The following is a 21965-nucleotide window of genomic DNA, read 5'->3' as shown; positions in this document are numbered from 1 at the left end:
TTTTTGTAGAAAATAAAATGAGGTTGCCACATTTCATCAATAGATGAAATGTTTCCTGCATCATTCTTCAAAGAATGAAAGTGCAGCAGAAACAGTTTGACTCAACTTTTGCTGCTGCACGAACAGACATTCTGATGGTGACACATTCATAATTCATGTTCATCATTCGTGGAAAGCTTTGATTTGGATATGATAGAATAAATTGGAATTAAATGTGAGGCTTTTCCTCTGCCTCCTGTAGCCCACCACCCGCAGGAGGTGTCATAGGGGTCGGGTGCAGTGTGTGTCGGGCGGTGGCTGAGGGCGGAGGCCCTGGCTCCCCGGCTATCGAAACTGGCTATTGGGACATGGAATGTCACCTCTCTGCTCGAGAAGGAGCCTGAGCTAGTGCGTGAGGCTGAGAGATACCAGCTAGATATAGTTGGGCTCACCTCAACGCATGGCCTGGGCTCTGGAACCAGTCTCCTGGAGAAGGGCTGGACTCTGTTCCAGTCTGGAGTTGCCCTCGGTGAGAGGCGGCGAGCTGGGGTGGGTATTCTTGTATCCCCCCCGGCTTGCTGCCTGTACGTCGGAGTTTACACCGGTGGACGAGAGGGTAGTTTCCCTGCGCCTTCGGGCTGGGAAACGGGTCCTGGCTGTTGTTTGCGCTTATGCGCCTAATGACAGTTCAGAGTACCCACCCTTTTTGGAGTCGCTGGGCGGGGTGCTGGAGAGTGCTCCATCTGGGGATTCCATAGTCTTGCTGGGAGACTTCAACACTCACGTGGGCAAAGGGGCGTGATTGGGAGGAACGGCTTGTCCGAGCTGAACCCGAATGGTGTTTTGTTATTGGACTTCTATGCAAACCACAGTTTGTCCATAACAAACACCATGTTCAAACATAAGGATGTCCATAAGTGCACATGGCACCAGGACACCCTAGGTCGCAGGTCAATGATCGATTTTGTAATCGTATCATCAGATCTGCGGCCGTATGTTCTGGACACTCGGGTGAAGAGAGGAGCTGAGCTGTCAACTGATGACCACCTGGTGGTGAGTTGGATCAGGTGGCGGGAGAAGATGCTGGACAGACCTGGCACACCTAAATGTATTGTGAGGGTGTGCTGGGAACGCCTGGCAGAAGCCCCAGTCCGGGAGATCTTCAACTCTCACCTCCGGCAGAACTTCGACAGCATTCCGAGGGAGGCTGAGGACATTGAGTCCGAATGGACCATGTTCCGCTTGGGCCACTGCCCAAGCGGAATGCAGCTTGGGCAGTGGCCGAAGCAAAAACTCGGGTGTGGGAGGAGTTCGGTGAGGCTATGGACAAAGACTTTCGGAGGGCATCGAAGCGATTCTGGCAAACCGTCAGGTGACTCAGGAGGGGAAAGCAGTGCTCCACTCACACGGTTTTATAGTGCGGGTGGGGTGATGCTGACTTCAACTGAGGCTATAGTCGGACGGTGGAAGGAATACTTTGAGGACCTCCTGAATCCCACTGACATGCCTTCTGTAGTGGAAGCAGAGTCTGGGGACGAGGGAGATGACTTGACCATCACTGGGGGTGAGGTCACTGAGGCAGTTAAACAACTCCTTGGCGGCAAGGCCCCTGGGGTGGACGAGATTCGCCCTGAGTTCCTGAAGGCTCTGGATGTTGTAGGGTTGGCTTGGTTGACACGCCTCTGCAACATCGCGTGGAGATCTGGGGCAGTGTCAATGGATTGGCAGACCGGGGTGGTGGTCCCCATCTTTAAGAAGGGAGACCGGAGGGTGTGCTCCAACTTACGGGGGATCACACTCCTCAGCCTCCCCAGTAAGGTCTATGCCAGGGTGCTGGAAAGGAGGGTCCGTCCGTTAGTCGAACCTTGGATCCAGGAGGAACAATGCGGTTTTCGTCCTGGTCGCGGAACGCTGGACCAGCTCTTTATCCTCTCAAGGATATTCGAGTGTGCATGGGAACTTGCCCAACCAGTATACATGTGCTTTGTGGACTTGGAGAAGGCATTCGACCGTGTCCCTCGGGGTGTCCTTTGAGAGGTCCTGCAGGAGTATGGGGTGTCTGGCCCGTTGTTGCGGGCCATTCAGTCTTTGTACAACCGCAGTGAGAGCTTGGTCCGTATAGCCGGTAATAAGTCGGATTCGTTTCCTGTGGGTGTTGGACTTTATCAGGGCTGCCCTTTGTCACCGATTCTGTCCATAATTTTTATGGACAGAATTTCTAGGCGTAGCCAGGTGGCGGAAGGCTTCTTCCTAGCAATTTCCTAATGCTGTGAACCTGTTCACCCATATGGCAATAAAAACCTTCTGATTCTGATTCTGATTCTGATTCCTTGGTGGCTTCAGAGTCTCATCTCTGCTTTTTGCAGACGATGCGGTTCTGTTGGCTTCATCAGGGGGTGGCCTCCAGCTCGCAGTGGAACGGTTCGCAGCCGAGTGTGAAGCGGCCGGCATGAGAATCCGCACCTCTAAGTCTGAGGCCATGGTCCTCAGCCGGAAAAAGGTGGAGTGCCCTCTCCGGCTCAGGAACGAGTTCTTGCCCCAAGTGGAGGAGTTCAAGTATCTCGGGGTCTTGTTCACGAGTGATGGGAGAAGGGAGCGGGAGATCGACAGACGGATCGGGGCTGCTTCTGCAGTGATGCGGACGCTGCACTGGTCTGTCGTGGTGAAGAGAGAGCTTAGTGTAAAAGCGAAGCTCTCGATTTACCGGTCGTTCTACGTTCCTAGCCTATGGTCACGAGCTTTGGGTAGTGACCGAAAGAATAAGATCGCGAATACAAGCGGCAGAAATGAGTTTCCTTCGAAGGGTGGCTGGCCTCTCCCTTAGAGATAAGGTGAGGAGTGCAGCCATCCAGGAGGGGCTCAGAGTAAAGCCGCTGCTCCTCCACATCGAAAGGAGAAGGTTGAGGTGGCTCGGGCATCTGATTAGGATGCCTCCTGGTCCCCTCTTGGGTGAGGTGTTCCGTTCATGTCCCACCGGGAGGAGGCACCGTGGTAGACCTAGGACACGCTGGAGGGATTATATCTCTCGGCTGGCCTGGGAACGCCTTGGGGTCCCTCCGGATGAACTGGAGGAGGTGGCTGGGGAGAGGGAAGCCTGGGCTTCTTTGCTTAGGCTCCTGGCCCCGCGACCCGGCTCCGGATAAGCAGGAGAGAATGGATGGATGCATGGATGGATGGCTTTTCTTCTGCTTTTGCTTATTGAGGATCTCCTCTACGTGATAAAGTGTCTCTGGCAACATTCTGTAGCTCTGATTCCTAAATGGATCCTTTAACAACATCCTGTCATAATCTGTGTCTTTGAAGAGCAGGTAGATGAATTCACTTACAGTTCATCAGTGGAACTTTCCTCAGATTTCTATCACAAAAAAGGGGGAGGAAGGGCCCATACATATTTATAAATCCCTGAGGAGTTTGGATCAAACGTTCTCTAACAGAGGCTTTGAGGTCACCTGCTGTAGAAAAATGAAATTTTGGAATTTCAGGACTCTGTAACTCCATCTGTAACTTTTCAGGAACCCAACTTTGTTCTCTGATGGATGCAAACATAACTGTTCACAAAGGATTGAGCTGAGGCATGCATATGGCAGGGATCTACTGGAAACTGATTCAATCCTCAAAGACGAGAAATGGGACCAAGACTCTCTTTGGCATTGTGGCTCCTGCTGTAGCATGCAGGCATCCTCCCCACACAGAAAATCTCTCAGCTGCTGGCTGTGTATTAAATGTAGCACCTGTCTCATTGTGGACAATGTCTCATTGCTTCTCAAAGCTACCAGGATGACTGGGCTCATCATCAGCTTCTCTCAGTATCAGTTCCTCAGCCACAGCTGCTCAGCAGAACTGTGTCTGACTCTGAAAATGGTTTCTGCTCAAGCTGTCATTTATTCACTCAACTTCAATTTCAAAGATTTAATTCCTCCAAAATCAGCTTCAAGCTTTTAAGTTCACATTTAAAGAACACAAAGAGAAACATTTGAAGGACACAGTTTGATCCAAATAAAGCCAAACAAGATCCAAACAAATAGAGAAACATTTAGCACAGTAGAAATGTTTCTATTCAATCAAAGCCAGCAGGTCCAAAAAAACTGAGCCCATCAGCTGATCCTCTTTATCCCAAACCCTGCCAGCATTTGTCCCTTTCTCACATCACAGATAACCTCACAGCCTGTAACCAAAATAAAAGCCTCTGAATCTTTAATGAAAGTAGTAAAAATATCAATGTGGATTATTAAGATGATTAATGATCATTTTCCTTCTTTTTTCTGTTTTCTTTACAACTTTTGACTGTTTAACAGCTGATTTTACACATGAAATAAACCTCTGTACACCTCAGCCTGCCTCTGCTCTATTCTTATCATTAGAACAATAACATAAAAGCTCTCATTATTTCACATGGATCTGAAATGGATTTACCTGCATGTGTTCAGGAGAAATCATTGATTTATAGTCATCACATTTCTGTTGGCTTTTTCCTCTTCACATTTAATGTGAACAGTTTTCATTTCATGAATTCAGATTGAATATTTTGATGTTAAAGTGAAGCTAACAGCTTTGGCTGTTTTCCAGAGCAGGATGAGCCGCTCCTCTCTGCTCCAGTAAAATCAGGAAAGTGTTGCTTTGTTTCTGCTGCAGATGTTTTCAGGCTCAACATCAGGATTTCCTCTGGCTGTGACCTTTGACCCTGAGTCAGAAAGCTGCAGGGAAACTGTTCACAGCCTTTTCTCTGAACGCATTTAAGGTTCAAATGAGATTTGAGTGCAAGGAGTTGCAGGTTCAGCGCCCCCTGCTGGTTCATGGCTACATTACTGGCTTCGTCACCAAATTCAAATCCTAATCATGAATTTCTAAAAGATTTAAATTGATGATTTGACTGTTTAAAAACAGCAGCAGAACCTTTCACAGAACTGTCTTTTGTTCTTTCATTTCAATAACACACTGTTGGCAGAATGCAGTATGGAAGCTTTGAGCTCAGCACACAGGTGACCTTTGATCTTCTTTCTCCCGTCCTCTGCATGCAGCCGGTTGTGGTCAGTGTTGGAAACAGAAGCTGTGCAGGTCTGACATCAGCAGCTCTTTGAAATGGCCCGGTGTTACTGTCCATACAGCTGAGCACAGACAGGAGCATGCTGCTGTTTGCACATGTTTAATAATGAGCTGTGCACAGCAGCTGAGAAGCTCTTGGAAGCACAGTAAAGGTGATGTTAGCAAGCAGCCAGGCAGCCGCTGACTTCTTGCTGTTTCTCTTAGAAACATCTCAGATTTGAGTGGCTCCAGCTCAGCTGCATCTCTGAACTCCTTCAGCTCAATCAGAGCAGCAGAGCTGAAGTCTGACCTTCAAGCTCACAATTATTTCTTTAGTTTGGCTCCATTCTTTCATGCACAGGGGTTAGCTAATGAACAGCAGCTAACTGCTTTCTAACGAGCTTCATTACTGATTAGTTTAGACACCACAAGGAAAAGAAAAGGTCAAATGTGGAGCTTGAATAGGATTCATTTCCATATTTGCTGCTGTTTGAATCCTTAGCTGAGATTGTTGTTTGTAAACGAAGCCAAACATTTGTCTCCTCCTGGTGTGGGATAACTGTACATATACTCTGATTTGTGAGTGAGTGCAGCACAGCACACAGCAGCAGAGACTGGATACAAGGAGAAGAGCAGAAAGGACCAGGGGCAAATCTAGAAAAATATTTATGGAGTGGCGAAAGGGGGGCAGGAATTTTTGAGGGGTGGCAACATATGGCAGACATATATATTCTGAATTATTCAGTTATCACAGTTTAAGAAATAGTATGTACACACTAAAAAAGGGCACAGGTTCCCATTTACAAACTCATACAGACAAACGTAATCTCATGCAATCAATGTCTTGCATTTGAGGTTTCATGTGAAACAGTTCATATTAGGAATAAGTGACCATACAATGTGATCTCATTAATAGGAGATAGAAGTATGGTAACACTACTGTAGGTGGGGCATTATCAAAGGAAAGGAATAAGGTAAGACACAGGTGATGAGTGGCAGATGTGTGAGAGGGAAAGCAAACAGTTTGACTGTCAGTGGCAACATTGCAGACAGCATTTGTACAAGAAGAAACCATCCAAATTAAAACTTACCCATGAAGATCTATGCACCGAGCTGTACTAAGGTGAGCATTAATACACTGTCCATACTGAAATAAATGAGTCATGGCACTCAAATAAGGTACTGGACATCACATATTCTCCCCATTTGTCCCTCAGTAGCTTGAACAGATATATACTATACAACAACAAAAACAACAACAACAGAATGCGGTGATTTCCATGTTGATCAGCAAAACGCTGAGCAACATGGAAATTAGTTAGGCCTAATGCTATTGTGCGTTTTGAGTCAATCCTGAATACAGCCAAACTCAACAGTCTCTTTTCTGTTATAGTAGACTGCAAATAAGGCTTTATGAGCCTGAGAGATGAAAAACTTCCTTCACAGGATGCACTGCTCACAAGTAAAACAACTGGTATTTTACACAACCTAAACAACTCATAAAAAATATCCTGGTATGTGTCCAAAAACTGAGTGAACCAGTGTCTCTTTAAATGCTTCAATAAGTTCAACAGCCTTAGTATAGTCCACTGTTTTAGACAAGAGCATGTCTGATAAAATTTAGAGTCACTCAGAACCTTTATGAACAGAACAAGAGATCCAGCAAAATTAAAATAAATCTGAGCCAATATCCCTCTTGCTTCAACAGCTCTTTGTGGATGGTTCTCAGATGCAATCTCTTCAAGCACCTGCACCATTACAGGCAACCTGTCCATAATATTGCGACATGCTATGTGCCTACAGGCCCAACATGTGTCACTTAGCTGTTGGAGTTCCCTTGGTACACCATCGAACATCTCCTGCTGCACTTCTAGCCATTTGTTATGTACATTAGACCCAGATGCTATCCAGATATGAGATTTGTACCAGTCACTGTGGAAGCTTCTCCTGGCTCCTTCCTGGGGGGTCTTATGGAAACTCTCTGGCATTGGCTGCACTGGCACCATGCACATGGACTTGGATATGGCTAGAAGAACGAGAGAAGGAAAGATTCAAACTGCATTACATCTAAACTAATTATACCATATAACAACTAGTTCCAAATTGATTCGGTTTTACTATCGTTGACTAGTTCTAACCATCAGACTGTGTTAACACACACTAACATTTTAGCCTGGGAGAGTATTTTTAGGTTCATTTGTTTAATTCTGAAATTTAACCTGAGCAATAAATGTAAAATATATGTGTACACAAAATATTAAAACTCTGTCCCCACCTCATCACACTTTTACACTTAAAAGTTCCCCAATTATTCATATTTAAGCAAACATGAATATTTTTCTGAAGAAGTCTAAGCAATGTCTCTTAAATACACCTTATAGCAAAATGTGAGTTTTTGTCATTTGTTGTTCTTATATGTAACTTAATATACTATGCAGCAACAATTTCCCTACCATGTGAACCAGCTCGACTGGAGATTGTTGGTGACGGCTCAGGAGCTCTCCTTTCGCTCTGACTGTCTGCGCCCTGCACGTTATCTTGTCTCTTGCTTTCTCCCTCCTCATCTTGGTGATGCTCTCCCTTCTCCATATCTTCACCACTGTGGTGTTGTCCCACCTCCTCCTGTCACTGGTCGCCTTGGCCTTGTATTCTATCTCTGTCACGTTTCTGTTGCCCCTCTCTCTCTCTCTCTCTCTCTCTCTCCTTCCACCTCATCTTCACCTTTTACCTTGCTCAGTAGTTCAATTTCTATTTCTCTCGCCTTTCCCTCTGGGTGTGGGAATAAATCACAAGGAGCTGCTCAGGCTGTGGCATCAGTTGTCTTTAATTCTCCATCTGCATTTTCACAAAATGAGCACAGAGGTAAGGTGTCTCTGGTCAGCAAAACAAGCGCCCCTTCTCATGAGTGATCCTTGTTGCTCTGAGGATTACCCATAATGAAATAATAAAAACATTGGATATTACAGTGACCGTATAATAGATATTTTTCTCTTACAATCAATTCAGTGGAACTAACCTCTCAAAAAAATAAAGCAATTAATTATAATGTTCTGAAAATAAAAAACTAACATTTTATTTACTGGATGCCATTTTCTTGGATTTTATAAACTTAATTTTCTGAACAATGCAAAAATAAATGAACTCTGTTTTTATATAAGACTGTATATATAAAACTCAGTAATGTTGAGTCCTAACCATCTGCTACAATGATAAAATGCTATTTGGTAAAACATACCTGTATTTCCACAAAATGAGCAAAGAGGTAAGGTGTCTCTGGTCAGCAAAACAAGCGCTCCTTCCGCAAGGACTCCATAAGTACATTAATCTTTTTTTTTGTCAGACATTGCAGAGACATGCTACCTCATGAGTGATCCTCGCGGCTCTGAGGATTACCCATAATACCTTGCTCTTAAGGGTGAATGCAGTATAACCTTTGACCAGCAGATGGTGCATTTTAGTAGGATTTAACAGGAACCATTTTAACTATGTTACATATAGTTAGTGAAATAACATTCTTCAACCTGATTTTCTCAAAATCAGCATCGCAACTATACTACCACTACGCTTTCATTATCATTTCATTCTTGATAGATAGTTAATCAGTTTTTACCTCTTTCATTCCGTGTCTCCTTTCCTCGCGACTCCTGGCCCCCTGCCTTCGCTTCACAAATCAAACAAATCAGTCTCTTGCAGCTCTGACGCAATCTCGTGCTGCGTTCACAGCAGTCAGACATTGATGATTCACGCTCGTAAATGTCAAATTGGCCGTAATTTTTCTTTTAATTTGTTGCTGCTAACTGGGGTGGCAGCAGGGGTGGCAGGGGTTTCTTTTAGGGTGGCATTTGCCACCCTATGCCACCTCGGTAGATCCGCCCCTGGAAAGGACACACAAAAACTGGGAGACATGCTGTTCATTTGATGAGTTTATTAGAGATTTCCATCATGGAGTCATTGTGGGAACTAACTGCAGGGAAAAGAGCAAAGATCCACAAATCAAATCCAGAGTTTCTCCATGAAAAACAGAAAAATGTTAAAGACACAAATATACATTAATAGTCTTTAGTGACTATTCATCCACATCAATGTTTGTGTTGAAGACATCAGTGTTGGTCTCAGTGTGGTTAACAGCAGTCAGCAGTCCAATTAGAAAAAGCTCATTTCAAAACACTTCATGCAGTTCTTCTTACAAGGAATCATTGAGAACAGTTTCAAACATCAACTGATTGAATCATGAATGTGAAAACGTGTTTGTGAGTGAAAGAGACAGACATGTACAGACTGAACTCTCTGTTCAACAGTCAGAGTGTTTCTCTAACAGGAGGACGCTCTTTACACTCAGCTCAGCACAGACACACTGAGGAACCAAATGGACAGATTCCAAACCCAGGATAAAGAGGGTCAGTGAATGTGGTGTTGAAGGTGTGGAGGTGGCTCAGAGTGTCAGAGGAGACTCTGTAGAAGGACAGAGTGCCAGCAGGACAGTCCACATACACTGCTACTCTGCTGGAGACAGAGGAGAACGAGGGAGAGGAGGAGATGCAAGTTTCTCTGTTGTTGTGCCAGACAGAATCAGGAAGACCTTCAGAGCAGCAGAGACTCCAGGACTGGTCATTCTGTCCAAACCCGCTGTTTTTACTGCCTCCTTTCCTTCTGATTCTTCTGTAACTCACTGTAATCCAAACTCTCCCACTCCACTCGACCTCCCAGTAACAGCGACCAGTCAGACGATCTCTACACAGCAGCTGATAATAAACATCAAATCTGTCTGGATTATCAGGATATGACTGAACCTCCTCTACATGTGTCACCTTCCTGTTGTTGTCACACAGTTGTAGGTTTGTGTGTACTGTGTTTGTGTCGATTGTGAGTCGGCAGGAATCTGATGGAGAGAACAAACACAATCCAGCTGCAGTTATTGATCCATCATCTGTTCATTGATTGACACTTTGATGATGACTCCTGAGATCAGAGATGTAAATGAGTGATGTGACAGTTTGAAGATGGTTGAATGTGTGCTGCTTTGTTTTCATCAATCACATTAAAAACACACTTACACTTCCTCAGACCTGGGCTCAACCATCGGACTCCAGCAGGCTCCGCCCTGAAAGGAGGAGGGGGGTCAGACCAGCACAGTCTCTTTCAGCATGCACACAAGGACATTACATCACTCTCACACACATACTATTAGACACTGATAAAGGAGCAGTCCAACATTTTCACACATACACTTAAATCCATACGTGGAGCAAGCTGCTGATGATTTGGACTGATCCTAGATCTTTCAGTACACTACTGTATTGAATGAAATATGACTGATTCAAACTATGACCTTGATAATCTTCATATTGCTCTACTGTTTAGCAGTAAAGGACACCTCCCTGCCTTTGTTCTCATTCATGACTTTTAATAGTTTCTTTTAACATCCAGAGATCTGCGTGATCTGTTTCATAATGTCTAACAATCCTTGTGCAGTTATGCAACAACAGTCACTACATATCTGACACACAAACTTCATCTCTCTGAATAACAACATTAGACATGTATATATAACTATATATATAACTATATAACTGCCTGAAGAGGTATACCAGAGAGATAGAAGCCAGGAAAATAAACCGGATGTTCTCCACCGAACCATCCAAGGTGTACTCTCAGTGGTAGGGGAACAATATGAGAACAGCACCCCCACCAAGGCTGGAGACGGAGCAATACTGGAAGAGCATATGGGAGAAGGATGCGTCACACAATACCAATGCTCAGTGGCTAGTGGATCTAAGAGCAGACCACAGCAACTTCGCAGAACAAGCCCCAGTAACCATCACAGTGGTAAGACATCCAAGAAAGAGTCTCACACATAAAGAGCTGGATAGCACCAGGCCCTGATATGACTCACACCTACTGGCTAAAGAAGCTAACTACACTCCATGAGTACCTGGCAGCACAAATGAATCAGCTGCTAGAGGCTAAGACACACCCAGAATGGCTGACTGAGGGCCTGATGGTCCTGATCCCCAAGGACCTCGAGAAGGTCCCAGTCCCATCCAACTACCAGCCGATAACCTGCCTCACTAAACATGGAAACTCCTGTCAGGCATCATAGCAGCAAAGATGAGTAGGCACGTGGCACAATACATGAGTAATACATGAGAAAGGGATAGGCAGAGAGACCAGGGGAGCAAAACACCAGCTACTAGTAGATAGAGCAGTCACTCGAGACTGTAAGACCTGACTGACCAATCTGTGCACCACCTGGATTGACTACAAGAAAGCCTATGACTCGATGCCGCACACATGATCCTGAACTGTATAAGATCAACAGGACCCAAAGAGCCTTCATCAAGAACTCAATCGGTATGTGGAGAACAACACCAAAGGCCAACTCCAAGTCCATTGCACAAGTCAACATCAAGTGTGGGATTTACCAAGGAGATGCCCTGTCCCCACTGCTGTTTTGCATAGGCCTGAATCCCCTCAGCCAGATCATCAGCAAGAATGGCTACGGACAAAGACTACGGAATGGAGCGAACATCAGCCACCTCCTGTACATGGATGACATCAAGCTGGATGCTAAGAGTGAATGAGATATTGACTGATTCACTGATCCACACCACCAGGATCTACAGCAACTATATCGGAATGTCATTCGGACTGGAGAAATGTAGTCGGAGGGTAACTAAGAGAGGAAAAGTAGTCAGGACTGAGGGGATTACACTACCAGAAGGAAACATTGCAGACATTGAGGACAGCTACAAGTACCTTTGGATCCCACAGGCAAATGGGAACCATGAAGAGGCTGCTAGGAAAGCTGCAACCTCCAAGTACCTGCAGAGAGTAAGGCAAGTCCTGAAGAGTCAGCTGAATGGGAAGAACAAGATCTGGGCTATCAACACCTATGGCCTGCCAGTTGTCAGATACCCGGCTAGGATAATAAGCTGGCCAAAAGAAGGAAAAAGAAGCCATTGATGTTAAGACAAAATAGCTCCTTAACATGCATGGAGGGTTTCACTCGAAATCCAGCACCCTGAGACTGTATGCTTAGCGGAAAGGAAGTGGCCGAGGACTACTGAGTGTCAGAATCATTGTCTTAGATGAAACAATGAAGATCCATGAATACATCAGTAAGATGGCCACAACTCATCAAGTGCTTAGTGAGTACCTCAGGCAGCAGAACCCGAGAAAGAAAAGGAACACGAAAAGGAACCATCACAGAAGGTCAGGCCTCTGCCACAGGAATTTAAACTCATCAGTACTGTGAAAATCTATGTGCCCCCTTCCTGGATATTTGTCAGATGTACATGTTTCAAATAATCAAACAAATTTTAATATTAGAAAAATATGCCCTTAGTAAATGCAAAATGCAATTTTTAAATGTTGAATTCATTTGTTAAGAGGTAAAAAACACTATCCAAGAACACTGAAAACTAACATGCTGTGTCTGTACACAAACCTTATGAAATGTTGCACTGAACAAATTAATGTTACATTCACAACTTAGTAACATCTTACCCATCTGAAGGAAAGGATGGAAACAAGTCCTTGGATCGAGAACTCATCACAGAATCACGACCAGAATCGATATGTGAAAAGTTCCTGTGGATATGAGGACAAGAATGAGGCCACAAGCAACTTTAATCAGTTCTAACAGAGACAGAGAAAATCATTTTTAGTAATCTAAAGAAGCTTTTCTCTCTCCTCTGGTGGCACCTCTAAATAGGCCATTGAAATATTCATTTATAAGTACTTATAATAAAGCTGATTTCAATGATCAATACTGTATTTTGACAGTTTAGCAATGAAGCTTATATGTAAGTTCAATAAAGCACATCTGTAATCACTCATCTGTCTACTTTCCTGGATATTCAAGCTGCTACTCTATTCATTACATCACTTATGCATTCCAGTGCTGTCAGACTTAAATCTGCCATCATCACTCTGGCACAATCATCTTAAAATGGCAGACTGTTTATTAAAAATGGCTGTAATTCCTAAACAATTAATACAAAATATTTGGTCAGCCCCCATAATTAAAGCTGAAAGTCCACCTCAGTCACATCTGAAATCAAATCTGACATGCCTGTGGTGGTGTCCAGAGGCATAACCACAAAAAAAATCTTTATATATATATATATATATATATATATATATATGTCGAGACAAGAAAGCTCCTTAACATGCATGGAGGGTTTTACCCCAATCCAGCGCCCTGAGACTGTACACAAAGCGGAAGGAAGGAGGCTGAGGACTACTGAGTGTCAGAACCGCTATCCTGGATGAAACAACAAAGATCCATGAGTACATCAGGAAGATGGCCACAAAGGATCATGTGCTTAGTGAGTACCTCAGGCATCAGAAACCCGAGAAAGAAGACGACGAAGAACAGGAACCGTCATGGAAGGGCAGGCCTCTGCACGGCATGTACCACCGGCAGATAGAAGAAGTGGTGGACATAGAGAAATCCTATCAATGGCTGGAAAAAGCTGGACTGACAGACAGCACAGAGGCACTAATCACGGCAGCACAAGAGCAAGCTCTGAGTACAAGATCAGTAGAGGCTGGGGTCTACCACACCAGGCAAGACCCCAGGTGTAGGCTGTAGTGTTGTAGTACTTGAGATCGGTCTTGGTCTCGAGACCGCTTTTTGATGGTCTCGGTCTTGTCATGGACTCGACCGCATTTGGTCTCGGTCTTGTCATGGACTCGGACCTTGCGGACTCAGGATTTTATTTCAAGACCAGTCAAGACCACAGCTCTGGAAATATCACTAAATTGCCAGAATATTGTCCAGTTAATTTGTTAACATCTTTGCTTTTATTGGATGCAAATCGTACTAATTCAGATCCAACAAAGATTGCGCTCCTCTGCCTCTCAAAGGAGCGCACCTCGCAGACTCCGCCCCTATCGCTGCTATTATCGCCGCTTGCGCCTGCATCATTTCGCTGCAGTTTGCAATCTACCACAGAGCACGGACAGTTTCATTAACAATGTGCACGTTTGGTCGTGTGTGCACTTGATTTCGTGGGCTACAGAAATTAAAATGGCAATTAAATGACAACCGGGATGAACGCGAGAAGTAAGAGGGAAAATGAAGATCAAAGGAAAAAATTTCAGGCTTCCTATTCAACAAAAAAAAAAATCCCAGCATGAAAGGTAAATACCAACCTTCATGTATTTTGATACACAAACTGAAAATTTAATGCAAATTTTAGGGCTGCAACGATTCTTGGATTAACTCAACTTGATTATTAAAAATCCTCGACACAAATTTGTTGCTTCGATGTTTCCTTTCAACTCTACAACTCAGGTGTCTCCGTGTAAGCGGAGCATTTCATCCACGTTAGTTCTCAGTGGCTTCAACTAATTTCCGTCATTTGGGAAAAAAAAAAATTGACCCTTTAACATGAGTGGATCATTGCTTAGAGGATTTTCCACAGCTTCACTGCTCTGTGCTGTGAGTGTGCGTGTTTGAATGTGCACGCGTGTGTTGTGTAGAGGATGTCAGCTGTTATTTTTTCTTTATGTCAGCTGTAGCCACCAGAACAGATCTACAACCACAGTTTGCTAGCAGGGGCTGCCATTAGCACTGGCATTCTTTCCGTGCCCCCCCTCCACCCCCTTCAGTACCGAGAGGCTCCGTCAAAATATTTTTTATCTAAAAATAGAGCTGCAGTAGAAACGTAATTTGGAGGATGCTTGTGAATAAAAAGCACTGCAGCATTAAGCTCATTCTGCCCCCAGTTTTACAACAAAAACACAACAGCAGCTGTTTTATGTGCCGTCAGACTGCAGGCACAGCAACTGCAAAGAGGCAGAAACCGTGAGCTCAGGTGGAGTGAAAGGAGCTCTTGTTCCTGTAATCACCTTAAAACCTTTACGGTGAAACAGCTGGAGGTCCTTCATCAACCACCTGATCAGCAGCATGAAGAAAAGAGAACTTTGTAGCTGCTCCATCCACCCTGTTTATTTCACACAGAGAAACATCTGCAGTACGGAAGTTAAATTATGCAGATGAACTGTTAAAAGGAAAACTTATTTCTTATCCAATTACTTGATTAATTGACAGAGTAACAAATTGAATATTTGATTACTAAAATAATTGATAGTTGCAGCCCTACTTGTATTCAGAATAGTCAAACATTAGTTTTCAGCACCAGTGGAGCTATGAGAGGCCTTCAAGAATAAAAAACTACAGTTCCTAGCAAGATGATGTCACTTCCTATTGTTGCATTAAAAATGTGATCATTTATGCTCACAACATGGTGGCTGATATTCGAATATAGGAAATGCTTTGAGCAGCTGATTGTTAAAAAATCTGGATTATGTTTTTGTTGTGTATTTTTTTTTTTATGTGATTTCTGCAAACACATTAGTGGAAGGAGACGGCACTCTGGGACACATTAAATGCTTGATATATAAATGTAACTTTTCTGGATTATATGCAAAATTTATCACTCTATCGATCTAATAAGGTCTGATTTAGAGTTCTGCATTGATCCTTCATACATAACTGAAAGTCCTCTCTGAACCTAACCTGACATACACCTCGAGAAATGTAACTACACATCCACAAAGACTGTGATTACTGCCTAGGCTTCAGAGGTGGTTTCCAGTTACATCGTAGGCCCCGTCACTCAGTTAACAAGTGGAAGCGGCATTTAGTGCTTAGCATTAGCTTACTAATTAGTATTAGCGTTAGGGCTGGGCTGAAAAATATTTCTTGCTTGAACCCTGTAGTTACCATGGCTACCAATGATGGCAGATAAGTAAGTTGTTTCCCCACCATTAGTACATTGAGCTAGTGGTGGGCAGATCAATTCTAATATCAGTAATATCAATACCAATTTTGATATTGGTATTGATCAATATCAGTGTAATGAGATCGATACTTTGGCTTCAGTTTCTCTCTTGTGTGCAGTGCTGCGGTTTCATCACAGATGCAGGCTGACTGTCTAAGTGTCGCTCCTGTCACAGCACAGAGCAGGCACACTTTGCTCCTCCCCTCCCCACAGTGGTTTGTTATACTGTCATGTGACACAAAACATATTTTACTTGGGGGGAAAAAAGGAATTTGCTATGAAACATTTAAAGCAAAATTAAACTTAAATTTGTACAGCTTGTTTATTTAAGAAAAAAATCAAGAAAATTAGTGAACGAAGGGACATTTTTATTAAATTTATGTATTATACTTTCTGAACAATCTACCTGGAAAACAGTTTCCATTTGTTCTTGAGTGATGATTTGGTACACTTCTTTTAACAAAAATAATAAGTAAATAAATAAAAAAATCCAGACATCAATCTATGGGGAAATTTGTTTTGTTAATGTTCTATTGTTTCAGAACAATAACTTTTATTTTGATAAAGTATTTTCTACTTACATATAAACTTTGCCCAATTCTATCCTGGGTTTTAACTAATTAATGATCCAAAGGAAAAAAATCTCAAACCAGTTAAACTTCATGAAAATTCTTCATAATTATTAAAAAGTGTCTGTATCAGTATCGGCGATACTGGCCCTCTATTCACTTGGCATCACATCGATGCCAAATCTTGAAGTATCGCACACAACTACATTGAGCAGCACACACGAGGAGTGACTGACAGTGCTAAGACCCTCCTCCTGGCTCTGATTGGTTGTTCTTGACTGGGAGCAATTCAGGGAAGAGGTGGAGGAACTCGATTTTTTCCACAGATTATCCATCTCATACTGTCCTGACATGGTGTCAGTTTTAACAAATATGTAAAAAACTGATTAAAAATTTTTTTTTCATAAAAGATACATACTGCAGCTTTAATCTGTATATGAGATAAACTTATAGCTTTAGTTTTTACTGTTGATGATTGTTTTGCCATTTTTACACATTTAGCTATGTGGTTTTGAAATAGCGTTCACATTTGTAAAGATTGTTGTTGGTTTAAAAACAATATAACTTTATGTATTGTTTATGAAAGGCAGAAAACAGTTAAGAGTATTGTGATAAACTGTCACGTCCCGGGCTATTTATTGGTTGTGTTTCTGTTTGTTTTCCTCTCTCTCTCTCTTTCTCTCTGGTGTGTGTTTTGGTGGGCACGACCCTCTGGAGTTGTGGGGAGGTCTCCACCCTCGTGGGCCGGCTTTCGGAGCAGCAATCTCCACACCTGTTGCCGCTCAGCTCATCCTCCTGCGTTACTTAAGCTGGCAGTAGGCTGTCATTTGTCGCTGGATCGTTGACTGTGAAACAGTTAGTTTCGGCTCCTTGATGTGCACAGCTCCTTGCGTTTACCCCGTAACTTACCTGTGTTTTCTTGTATTCAGATTTTGCCCGTCGAGCGGAGATCTCCTGGGAAGCTCACCACCGGATCCCTCTCCTCAGTGTCCACCTCTGTGCTTGTCCGCCACACCGCACCCGAAGCTCCTTTCTCCACCTTTGCCTCCGGAGTCTCTCACCCCCCCCCCCCCCCCCCCCCCCCCTGTTCCTGGCCTGCCTGCTCTGTGCTTTTGATTCACTGTAAATAAACCTTGCACTAAACCCGCCACCCTGCGTCTGCTTCAGTCCTCAGTATCAAACCGTGACATAAACTATGAATAATTGTTTTACATTCTGTGATAAATAATGGAAGTCACCCAGAAGTATTAAATAAAGATGGTTACATTTATTTGAACTGTGAGTATTTAATATCAGGGTGATTTTATGGGAATGTGGATCTTTCAGATCAATTTGAGAAGTAATTTTTATAATTTTTCACATTATATTATGTCATATAGCATCAGGCACTGGTCTTGGTTTTGTCTCGGTCTCGATACCCTCTGGTCTTGGTCTTGTCTCGGTCTCGGGTTAGGCGGTCTTGACTACAACACTAGTAGGCTGTGCAGAGATGCCCCTGAGACAATCCAGCACATAACGGCAGTGTGCAAGATGCTAGCAGGCAGGGCATACATGGAATGCCGTAACCAAGTGGCCGGCATAGTATACAGGAACATCTGTGCCGAGTATGACCTGGAAGTCCCGAGATCAAAATGGGACACACCCCAAGGGTGGTTAAGAAAAACAGAGCTAAGATCCTGTGGGACTTCCAGATGCAGACAGACAAATTTATGATGGCTAAACAACTGGACATCGTAGTGATGGACAGACAAAGGAAGAAGGAGAGGTTGCAATACCAAGTGACGGGAAAATCAAGAAGAAGAAACACGAGAAGCTCGACAAATACCAAGGCCTCAGAGAGGAGCTGGAAAGGATGTGGAAGATGAAGGTAACAGTGGTCCCCGTGGTAATCGGAACACTCGGGGCAGTGACCCCCAAACTGGGAGAGTGGCTCCAGCAGATTCCTGGAACAACATCCGAGATCTTTGTCCAGAAGAGCACAATGCTGAGAACAGCTGAGATACTGCGCAGGACCCTCAAGCTCCCAGGCCTTTGGTAGAGGACCCGAGATTGGAGGGAAAAATAGACTGCCAATATGGGCAAGCTGGGATTTCCATATATACTTATATACTGTACATAATACATATACATATATTCATAAACTGTTTATACACACACACGCACACACACACACGCGCGCTCACACACACGCACACACAACTGTTTGTAAGGCTTCTCAAAACCTGTGTTCAAAGTTAATATTCAGTTCAATTCAATCTTATTTATATAGCACCAAACCACAACAATCATGCCACAGCTGCCTAGGTCTTTAGCAGCATAACTAAGGGATGATTCAGGGTCACCTGATCCAGCCCTAACTATAAGCTTGATCATAAAGGAAAGTTTTAAGCCTAATCTTAAAAATAGAGAGGGTGTCTGTCTCCTGAATCCAAGCTGGGAGCTGGTTCCACAGAAGAGGGGCCTGAAAGCTGAAGGCTCTGCCTCCCATTCTACTCTTAAGTATCCGAGGAACCACAAGTAAGCCAGCAGTCTGAGAGCAAAGTGCTCTGTTGGTGTGATAATGTAGTGGTCCTGGGTCTCGGGTGTGGGAGTTCTTGCTTTTGGACTTTCAAATTCTGGTTTTGATTCTTAGTTAGATATCTGTGTTTCAGTTCCTGGTTTTAGTTATTTGTATTTGAACCCTGTTTCCCTTGTTAGCTTCCTTAGTCTTGTCAGGCAAATTTTGTTCAGTTGTGCTTCCTGGTGTGTCCTATTTTCCTGATTTTTGGGGTGTGTATATATTATCTCTGTTTTCTTCAGTTCTCTGTTGGATCATCTGCTTTGTGCTCTTCCTTCTCTTTGCTCTCCTGTCCATGACTATTTCTGTTCAAGTGAGCTTTGCAGTTTGCTCTGCTTGCTCCGTACAGTTTTTTCCCAAGTCTTCCAGCTAATAAAATTTGATGGTAAAGTTCAGGCATGTCCTGAGTCCTGCACTGGGGTCTTAAAACCTGCCTGCCACAATGTACATGACAGATATGTCACTATAAATTCCTTAAGACACGATGGGGCCTGATTATTCAAGCTCTTGTATGTAAGAAGAAGGACTTTAAATTCTATTTTGAATTTAACAGGGAGCCAATAAAGAGAAGCCAATATGGGAGAAATCTGCTCTCTCTTTCTAGTCCCTGTCAGTACTCTAGCTGCAGCATTTTGGATCAGCTGAAGACTTTTCAGGGAGCTTTTAGGACAGCCTCATATTAATGAACTATAATAATCCAGCCTAGAGGTAACAAATGCATGAATTAGCTTTTCAGCCTCACTCTGATGTTTCTAATTTTAGAAATATGGTGTAAATGCAAAAAAGCAGTCCTACATGTTTGCTGAATATGTGCACTTAAGGACATATCCTGGTAAAAATGACTGGTCAAGATTCCTCACAGTGTTACACTGGAAGTAATGCCATCCAGAGTAAGGATCTGGTTAGACACTATGTTTCTAAGCTATATAGGGAAGAGAACAATAATTTAAGTTTTATTGGAATTTAGAAGCAGAAAATTAGAGATCATCCAGGCCTTTATGTCTTTCAGACATTCTTGCAGTTAAAATAATAAATCTCACCCTGCCTGCACTCTCTTCTTCACCGTCCAAAGCAGCAGACTTGTTGCTTTGGATGATTGACCACAGGAATTTAAACTCATCAGTACTGTGAAAATCTATGTGCCCCCTTCCTGGATATTTGTCAGATGTACATGTTTCAAATAATCAAACAAATTTTAATATTAGAAAACGTGCCCTTAGTAAATGCAAAATGCAATTTTTAAATGTTGAATTCATTTGTTAAGAGGTAAAAAACACTATCCAAGAACACTGAAAACTAACATGCTGTGTCTGTACACAAACCTTATGAAATGTTGCACTGAACAAATTAATGTTACATTCACAACTTAGTAACATCTTACCCATCTGAAGGAAAGGATGGAAACAAGTCCTTGGATCGAGAACTCATCACAGAATCACGACCAGAATCGATATCTGAAAAGTTCCTGTGGATATGAGGACAAGAATGAGGCCACAAGCAACTTTAATCAGTTCTAACAGAGACAGAGAAAATCATTTTTAGTAATCTAAAGAAGCTTTTCTCTCTCCTCTGGTGGCACCTCTAAATAGGCCATTGAAATATTCATTTATAAGTACTTATAATAAAGCTGATTTCAATGATCAATACTGTATTTTGACAGTTTAGCAATGAAGCTTATATGTAAGTTCAATAAAGCACATCTGTAATCACTCATCTGTCTACTTTCCTGGATATTCAAGCTGCTACTCTATTCATTACATCACTTATGCATTCCAGTGCTGTCAGACTTAAATCTGCCATCATCACTCTGGCACAATCATCTTAAAATGGCAGACTGTTTATTAAAAATGGCTGTAATTCCTAAACAATTAATACAAAATATTTGGTCAGCCCCCATAATTAAAGCTGAAAGTCCACCTCAGTCACATCTGAAATCAAATCTGACATGCCTGTGGTGGTGTCCAGAGGCATAACCACAAAAAAAATCTTTATATATATATATATATATATATATATATATATATATATATATATATATATATATATATATATATATATATGTCGAGACAAGAAAGCTCCTTAACATGCATGGAGGGTTTTACCCCAATCCAGCGCCCTGAGACTGTACACAAAGCGGAAGGAAGGAGGCTGAGGACTACTGAGTGTCAGAACCGCTATCCTGGATGAAACAACAAAGATCCATGAGTACATCAGGAAGATGGCCACAAAGGATCACGTGCTTAGTGAGTACCTCAGGCATCAGAAACCCGAGAAAGAAGACGACGAAGAACAGGAACCCTCATGGAAGGGCAGGCCTCTGCACGGCATGTACCACCGGCAGATAGAAGAAGTGGTGGACATAGAGAAATCCTATCAATGGCTGGAAAAAGCTGGACTGACAGACAGCACAGAGGCACTAATCACGGCAGCACAAGAGCAAGCTCTGAGTACAAGATCAGTAGAGGCTGGGGTCTACCACACCAGGCAAGACCCCAGGTGTAGGCTGTAGTGTTGTAGTACTTGAGATCGGTCTTGGTCTCGAGACCGCTTTTTGATGGTCTCGGTCTTGTCATGGACTCGACCGCATTTGGTCTCGGTCTTGTCATGGACTCGGACCTTGCGGACTCAGGATTTTATTTCAAGACCAGTCAAGACCACAGCTCTGGAAATATCACTAAATTGCCAGAATATTGTCCAGTTAATTTGTTAACATCTTTGCTTTTATTGGATGCAAATCGTACTAATTCAGATCCAACAAAGATTGCGCTCCTCTGCCTCTCAAAGGAGCGCACCTCGCAGACTCCGCCCCTATCGCTGCTATTATCGCCGCTTGCGCGCATCATTTCGCTGCAGTTTGCAATCTACCACAGAGCACGGACAGTTTCATTAACAATGTGCACGTTTGGTCGTGTGTGCACTTGATTTCGTGGGCTACAGAAATTAAAATGGCAATTAAATGACAACCGGGATGAACGCGAGAAGTAAGAGGGAAAATGAAGATCAAAGGAAAAAATTTCAGGCTTCCTATTCAACAAAAAAAAAAAT

At 43.2% G+C, this 21965-nt stretch overlaps 1 protein-coding gene across 1 annotated transcript in view; it reads right to left on the bottom strand.

Annotated features, from left to right (window-relative positions):
• LOC115775288 (uncharacterized) overlaps positions 1 to 21965 on the bottom strand; it is a 106299-nt gene that overhangs the window by 48959 nt on the left and 35375 nt on the right. The window contains exons 4-5 of the mRNA XM_030722845.1: positions 20302 to 20385; positions 12508 to 12591 (exon numbers count right to left, since the gene is read on the bottom strand). Coding sequence (XP_030578705.1) covers positions 12508 to 12591; positions 20302 to 20385 — 168 coding nt within the window. The remainder of the gene's footprint in view (positions 1 to 12507; positions 12592 to 20301; positions 20386 to 21965) is intronic.

Source organism: Archocentrus centrarchus, unplaced genomic scaffold (assembly GCF_007364275.1).
Source record: "Archocentrus centrarchus isolate MPI-CPG fArcCen1 unplaced genomic scaffold, fArcCen1 scaffold_101_ctg1, whole genome shotgun sequence".
NCBI lineage: Eukaryota > Metazoa > Chordata > Actinopteri > Cichliformes > Cichlidae > Archocentrus > Archocentrus centrarchus.
This window is presented reverse-complemented; position numbering and strand designations above follow the sequence as displayed.